This window comes from Geotrypetes seraphini, chromosome 19 (genome assembly GCF_902459505.1).
Source record: "Geotrypetes seraphini chromosome 19, aGeoSer1.1, whole genome shotgun sequence".
Lineage (NCBI taxonomy): Eukaryota > Metazoa > Chordata > Amphibia > Gymnophiona > Dermophiidae > Geotrypetes > Geotrypetes seraphini.
The window spans coordinates 21,207,560-21,215,939 of record NC_047102.1 but is presented as its reverse complement, the minus strand read 5'-3'; the positions used below and the strand labels follow the sequence as shown (position 1 = coordinate 21,215,939).

At 44.4% G+C, this 8,380-nt stretch overlaps 1 protein-coding gene across 1 annotated transcript in view; it reads right to left on the bottom strand.

The window, feature by feature from the left end:
- Positions 1 to 301: 301 nt before the first annotated feature.
- The window catches only part of LOC117352161 (carnitine O-palmitoyltransferase 1, liver isoform-like), a 238,881-nt gene continuing 230,802 nt past the window's right edge, over positions 302 to 8,380 (bottom strand). The window contains 2 exon segments of the mRNA XM_033928380.1: positions 302 to 1,730; positions 6,829 to 6,921. Coding sequence (XP_033784271.1) covers positions 1,638 to 1,730; positions 6,829 to 6,921 — 186 coding nt within the window. The 3' untranslated portion in view covers positions 302 to 1,637.

Below are 8,380 nucleotides of genomic sequence, written 5' to 3'. Positions count from 1 at the left end.
TTGGGCACCCCCCCCGACACGATCCGATATCCCCCCCGACACAATTGGGCACCCCCCCCCCCGTCGCTTCTTACCCTCATCTGGGCACTCTTGAAGATCGGCCTACTCGTCTGCTGGGCCTTGAGCATGCTCAGATGCTCAAGGCCCAGCAGACGAGTAGGCTGATCTTCAAGAGTGCCCAGATGAGGGTAAGAAGCGACGGGGGGGGGGGGGGGGTGCCCAATTGTGTCAGGGGGGATGTCGGATTGTGTCGGAGGGGGGGTCGGATAGTGGCGGGGGAGGGGGTGCCGGATTGCGGAGGGGGGTGCTCATAAATTGAGCCATGCTCGGTTTCCAAGGCACCGATTTTGCAAATGTTTTGCTCGTCTTGCAAAACACTCGCAAACCGGTGCACTCGTAAACCGAGGTACCACTGTATATGGTTTGCTGTCAGGGAATCCAGAGTTTGGTTCTGATCAACTAAACCTCAAATGCACCCATTATGTAATGCATAACTTGATACAGCTCATTTTAGTTTCAGAAATATTTTCCATGTCTTCTGGGATCTGTTCATGGCAAGTGAATTATCAAAATTCCATGATTTATCTTATTTTTTTTAAGTTCAATTAATGCTTATATTTTGTCTGTAAAATTCTAAATGAGTGAATTCTGTGGTGTGGAAGGTAGCTGGTTCCTCTGTCACCAGAGACAAGGTATAATGTGTATCAAGTTCTTCAGCACTGATCTATTTATTTGCTGTGGCAGCAGAGTCTCGCTGTGTAAGCTCCAGAAACATCCCACTATACTCACTACTACTTTAGCTGTTTCCTCCAATGAAAGCTCTTTGTTAAGGCTCTTGTTCAGAAAGACATATAGCTTTACAATCAGTAACAAAAATTGCACTAATATGGAATAGTTTCACACTCTCAGGAATGCTTGTATGTGTTTTCCCAAAGCAAGAATTTAGCTTTGCATGATAGCTCATTGCTCTAGAGCAGGGGTAGGCAATTCCGGTCCTCGAGAGCCGGAGCCAGGTCAGGTTTTCAGGATATCCACAATGAATATGTACGAGATGGATTTGCATGCACTGCCTCCTTGAGATGCAAATCTATCTCATGCATATCAAGCTATCAATAACATTTAAGAAGAAATTTCTACTGGCAATACCCTATTCTCTAAAAATTCAGGGTATTCAGAGATTTACAGTAAAATGATCTAATTACTAGACTTAAGAAAACCTTATACTAAATAATACCACACACATTTTCAGATATCCTAAATACCGAGTCAGAAAACAGGACATTTTGAAAAGAAAGAGGGGCATAATTTTAAAAAACATCTAAGTCCCCTTTTGGCCTAACTCCCTAGAAGCAGAAAGTAGGCAGCAGAGAAGAAAAATCTAACAATGATCACATCTGGAAAATCTGTGGTTCTCGTTTCTTAATCAAGAGTGGAAATATGACCAGTTACCAAATAAAAGCTTTCACTATCTTCTGTCATGAAGGAGTATGATGGATATCTGTTCCTAATTACTGAGAAAGAGTACTGTGGTCCTTACTAGGAATGTGGGGTAAAACAGACAAAGTATACACAGAACAGTGGTAAAAAAAATTAGCTTTCCTCTTCACATTATAAGCATTAACTTTCAGTAGATCCTGTTAAGAAGATTTTTTCTTGTTTGTACTGAGGTTGAGTAATGCAAGTATATCTAACAATGCTTGTTTGATGTTCTTTCCAAAGCGATGTGAATCCTGAAAGAAGTAAAAACATCAAATAATAAAACACTAAATATTTATGGATCTTGATGTTGCATAAATTAATACAGTTAAAAATATGATGTTTCTTTACTGTATTAGCTGGAAATCCTTTGGTTAAATTTTTAACAATATTTAATTTTATGCATTCTTTGGCTCAGCTGTTTCCTTCTATTCCATTGGATTTGCAGCTGAATTGAAAGTGGTCTCTGGCCCATGAGAGATATTTTTCCAGATGAGCATAATCCTAGGGGAGCCCTGGAGAGCTTGTAGTTTGAGATTTTCAGAATATCCACAATTAAAACCTGACACTCTAGATGTTCCCTGGTGACTTCACTGACAATAACTAACTAACACAGAACATGGCAGATTACAGCTTTGAAGAAACTTTTTGCCTGTTGCATAGTTTTTATTTCATCCTGTAAACAGCCACCTGCTGTACATATATTGAACTTAATAGTCTCAAAGAATTGTGTGGTCACTTGTGATATAGAAAAAAGAATAAAGAAAACTGTTTTACAAGTCTGGTTGTGCTGGGCAGGCAATAGTACTACAGAGGGTAGGCATCAAAGTTACTGTATTTCTTTTATACTGCTAAGTGCACTATTTGATAACTAATACTGTAGTACTAAGGTCCAGTTGTAACAATTAAAAGACTTCAGTACTATTCAGTCTCCATTCAGTTAGGTCTCCACTGCTGCCCATATGACCAAGTTCTATGGCTCCCTGGTTCTCTACGGTCCTGTAATCCACAGGATTCCAGAAACTTTACCATTCTCTGTTTTAAAGGCATTTCTATAAATTTGCTTGCCACAGAAGTCTACTGGCTTACTGGGGAGGGGGGACCGGGATCCGGTTGCGGCAGGTAGTTTGCTGCTATAGGAGAGAGCTGACATCTCTCCTGCTGCCGGGAGGGGTGGGGGTGGGGGGGTACGCTCGCAGGCTGATTTTTCTTTACTTTAGTGCTGCAGGCAGGAGAGAGTGGGCATCTCTCCTGCTGCAGGGGGGGTCAAGGCCAGGTTGGGTGGGGGTCGTGGCAGTTTTTTGGGTTTTTTTTTTTAATTTGTGCTGCAGGCAGTGCATCTCTCCTGCTGCAGGAGAGATGGCAGCCAGGAATTTAGGCAAGGGGTGTTTAGAGTTTTTTGGCACTGACAGCATTTTTTCTAGGAAATCATCACTGCTGTCCACCGACCTTATTTGCATGCGTGTTTTTTAAAGAATGTCTCGGGTTTTTAGATTCGGTATCAGAACAGCTGCGTTGGCAGACCGTCGCTTTTTAACGTGAGTTTTTGAGAATCTTCCTCTCAGTTCTTCAGTTTCAAGCTGTTCTCCCTCCAACACACAACACCGTCCCCACCCAGTCACCTCCATTTAATCTTTCCTTCTTCCAACCCCTTCCACTCCCATTTTCCTTAGACCCTTGGTTCCCCAGTAAGTACCTTGTACAGCTTCTTCTCCCAAACTCCATCTCTCCTAGCAGTGTTGCTCTCCCTATTTCAAATGCAGCTACTGCCACAGCCTTCCTGCACCATTCTTGCAGTGTGTGATCAATATGGTCCTCAAAATCTTGTGTTCTTAAAATCTCATGAGAACAGTAGAAGACTCCAGTACTGCTCTGATTGTACACAGGAAGAGTTAGTGCAGGAACACCATGGCAAAACTGGTTTTGAATTATGACTCCATCTCGTTAGCTGAAGGTAAATTTTTTTTTTTTTTTTAATATGTTTTTATTGAGAACGGCAAATGGCCCAGACAGGCAAGTACAATCAGCATATAAACAATACAGGAAGAACAATGAAAAACAAGCAGGTACTAGCCCCTCCCAATAAGAGAGAATCCATCTGGGAGCAGGTCAAGGTACAGCAACAGAAAGACAGCAAGTGAACCCAGACCCACAGCTCCCGGAATGAGCACAAGACCAGACTAGACCATCGGCCATAACATTTTTAATTGAAAATACCCATCAACTCTCAAACACACAAGCATCAATCCACACACTCCACAGCAAACATACTACAATCCTCTCGACAGGCAATCCATGTGTACCACCCCTGCTAGGCCCAACATCCCCCCCCCTCAAAGTACAGGTAGGGAAACAAAAAGGCCACAGTCGGGGAATCCAGGAAAATAGATATAAGGAGGTGTACTAATGTTAATTAAGAAGGGAGGAGCTTCAGCAAGCCCTCCCATAGAATAACATAATGCCTCATGTCCAGTCGTTGAGATTTATCATAAGAGCAGATCTCAAACTGTGCCATTTCTCTCAGCTTGGCGCGCCATTGAGCTGCCGGGGGAGAATCCTCAGAGGTCCAGTAGGTCAGAATCAATTTTTTCGCCATCAGGATGGCATTATACAGGAATCTACATTGAGAAAGAGAAAGGCCTTGCTCCTGTAACGAATCCTGGAAGCCTAAGAGGAGGGTGCCATAATCCCACTCAACAGGTCTGTGAAGAACAGAGTCAAGGAGGTCCAGAAACCCCTGCCAAAGGGTGAGCTTAGGACACTCAAGAAACAAGTGGAGATAGGTACAGGTTTACATTTACACTTGACACAGAGATCACTAGTCCACAACCCAATCTGTGCCCCACTATGTCTGGTGATATAGGCTCTATGTAGCATTTTATACTGCAGTTCCTGATAATCTGCCGACTTAGAAAAGAGGTCAAGGGTCCAGAAACAGTCCAAGAACTGGGGATCAGGAATATTCTGGCCCAAATCCCTCTCCCAGCTCTCCTGAAATTTACACATCCCTGGGACTCGAGAGGAGAGCCGCAAAGCACCATACCAGTGGGACAACCAATTGAGCACAGGCGGGGTAGCCACAAAGATCTGGTCCAAAGACCCAGAGTCCCATCCCCCCCACAGACCGCATTACACATCTGATTAAGCGGGCAAGCCACTAAGTCCCTTAGCATCCGATAATATTCCGGACCTAAACCATCCGGGCCCGGGTCCTCGGCCAAAGTAACGGAACCTATCATGGTAGATATCTCGTCTGCTGTTATGGGCGAATTCAAAGCCGCCGCCTGTTCCTCAGCCAACCGTGGCAGCCCTAGATCTGCGAAAAAAGTGGTCAAAGCTTCCTTATCCAGCGGCCGACGCCCATACAGAGACTGATAGTATTGGACAAATTGAGAGGCTATGTTACGCTCCCCCACGTGACGGACACCCCTGGAATCTTTAATAGTTGTAATAATCTGTCATTTTTTGTGCGGGTGAATCAGATTGGCCAACAATTTCCCCGTTTTCCTGCCCCATCGGTAAAGCTGATACCTCTGTTAGTATAAAGAACGTTCCATGCATTTGTTAAGAAGCTCCTCTTGTTGACACCGAACCTCTCAGAGCTCCATGCAATCCACCTCTGACAGTGTATTAATATGGGACAGCCGCAAAAGTTCCCCCTCCCTCTTCTTCCTTTGTCCAGCAAGGTAGGCGATAATGTGCTCATGGAGTACTGCCTTAGAGGCATACCAGTAAGTAATAGGGCCCACATCGGGCGTGTCATTGATAATGTGATAATCTACCCATCGCACTCGCAAAAAAAGTACAGAAGAAACAAATGAGGAGGCAATTTCCAAGAGGAGGTCCGCCCCATAGGGGCTATGCTCAACCGGAGTCCCACCAGTGCGTGATCAGAAATGGTGCTCTCATAGATTTCAGAATGAGTGGCCATGGAGAATAGACGCTTATCAAGAAGGATACAGTCCAGCCTAGCATGGGAAAAGAAAGTGAAGTCAGTGTCGAAATGTAATTCTTGTTTTAGTTTGGATGTAATCCGCCTTGAACCGCAAGGTAATGGCGGAATAGAAATCACTAATGTAATGTAATAAGGGTGCAGGGTATGCCATACGTCTACCAGGTTCAAATACTGGGCAAGAAAGCCTACACCCCCCCCCCCCCAGTTGTCATGATCCCTCGTGCGCACCCTGTGTGGCTTACAATCCACCCCCGGATTCACAGTGATATTTAGGTCCCCACCCAAAACCAGATGATAGTCTGTGTGCTGGGAGATGTGGGCCAGAACAGAAGAGAAAAATTTATGACAGTAAATAATGGGAGCATACAAGTTAAACAGCATCAACTTAAGACCCCATAGTTCTCCCAGAACCATTACAAAACAGCCCTCTTTATCTTGAATTTGTTTATGAAGATGGAAAGGAATACTCTTATGGAGGAGGATGGCAACCCCTCTCTGTCAGCCCTCAAAAGCTGAAGAGAATACCTCCCCCACCAAGCTAAACTAAACTAACTAAACTAAACTAAACATTAAGTTTGTATACCGCATCATCTCCACAATCCAAGAGCTCGGCACGGTTTACAGGAAAAGGTGTAGAGAAGGAACTCCAATGAGGGTAACAGGACATGTTTTCTTGGCTCAATACTCGCTACTCCACTGCAGCAATCATCTGACTGTGCGCATCAAACTTCTCAAGGACTTCCTCCACCGCCGATTGGAGCTTGTTAAGGCGATCTGCCAAGGCTGCCATCACCAATCAAGTTATTTCTTGTATCCAGTCCCCCGCCGGAATGGTAAAAGACGCTGGTTCTGCTGCCATCTTGACTGCGGGGGACTGAGGCTTGTCTCGGGGCGGTTTTGCTGCTCTTATGGGCATACCAAAGTGCTGCCGCTTCCCAAGCTCAGCAACAACAATCCGGGGCACTGAACACTGTTTACCGAGGCAGGAAGGAGCGAAATGCGGTGTGATAGCTGATGTTAATAACTGATTTAGTCGGGGTCGGGTTGGAGCTCTCCTTTTCTGCGTCTGGTTAGGCAGGCTGCATCATGTGACACCCCCCCCCCCCCCAGCTCGAGGTAAATGCTATACAGGAACAGTTAGATTCTGTACCCAAGGGAATTCTGCTCTGATGCTGCAGAATTACTCCAGGAATATTGGCTGTACTATAACCTGGTTGTTGGAAGCAAATGAGGTGACAGCAAAATTCTGGCCAAATATCTGTTGTGGTGCACTGTTGGATAAGTTTATATACCATCACTTAGTCTATACACGCTTGTAATTTCAACATATTTGTTTCTTCTCATGTTTTCTTTTTTACATATGCAAATGGCATGTGACAAGCTCCCTTCATGCTTACCGTTTCATGGCTAGAGTATTTGCTGGACACATGAAAATTGATCAGGTTCTCTCCTACAGTAACATAAGACACACCATATCCATCATCAGCAACCTACGGAGAGAGAGATTATAAGTAAGTTTTACTAAACTAGCCAAATTTGCTCCTTGAAATGCAATGAAAAATGCAATTATCTTTTAAATATTTTAAATATATGAGTTTTGCATATAAAGAGGGAATTCTATAGAGCTGCCTAGTTTAAGGTGGCAGCTTGCACATTAATGGTTACGGTTACGATGGAAAAATTATGTTCTTACATGTTAATTTTCTTTCCTTTAGATGCAGCAGATGAATCCAGAGACCAATGGGATAGCACGCATCTACCAGCAGGCGGAGATAGAGAAACTACACCTTGAATGGTGAGACCTTAGCTAGAACTTCAACAGAACGAGACTTGGGAGTGATCATCAGCGCAGACATGAAAACTGCTGATCATGTGGAGAAGGCTTCATCTAAGGCAAGACAGTTGTTAGGTTGCATCCGCAGGAGTTTCGTCAACCGGAAGCCTGAAGTCATAATGCCATTATACAGAACCATGGTGAGACCTCACTTGGAATTCTGTGTGCAATTCTGGAGGCCACACTATCGAAAAGATGTGCTGAGAGTAGAGTCAGTGCAACGTATGGCCACCAGGATGGTCTCGGGGCTCAAGGATCTATCGTATGAGGAAAGGCTGAAAAATTTGCGGCTATACTCACTCGAAGAACGTAGGGAGAGAGGAGACATGATCGAGACATTTAAGTATATTACCAGCCTTATCGAGATGGAAGAGATTCTCTTTCTTAAAGGACCCTCAGCCACAAGACGGCATCTGCTCAAACTCAGGGGCGGGAAATTTCATGGCGACACCAGGAAATATTTCTTCACCGAGAGAGTGGTTGATCCTTGGAACGAGCTCCCGGTGCAGGTGATCGAGGCACACAGCGTGCAAGAATTTAAGAGCAAATTGGATACCCATGTGGGATCCCTTAGAGGGTTAACTCCAAGGGAACCTGTCACCAGGAGTGGGATCCCTAGGATAGTACACTTGGGGGTGGGTCAGTAGAGTGGGCAGACCTGATGGGCTATGGCTCTTATCTGCCGTCATCTTCTATGTTTCTATGTTTCTAAACTGATTAACAGGTGGTCCTATTGGCTGGCACTCCTCCTGTATCTCCAGTATAGCTCCTTGTCCAAGCATCCGTAACCATCAATAGGCATAGCATGTAAAAAACTTCTTTCCCATAACAAATCTCAAAAGGCAATAATACAGAATACAACCATCAATAATAACAAACTTCGAAAGTTGGAAAAGAAAAACCCAACAGACAATATCCAGAAAGGGTGGGGCTCTGGATTCATCTGCTACGTCTAAAGGAAATAAAATTAACAGGTATGAACATAATTTTTCCTTCCTTAGTAACAGCAGCAGATGAATCCAGAGACCAGTGGGATGTAGCAAAGCAATCCTCAAACTGGGTGGGAAGCAAACGCCACCTACGCAACAACCGAAGCACTAAACGCATCTACCGCC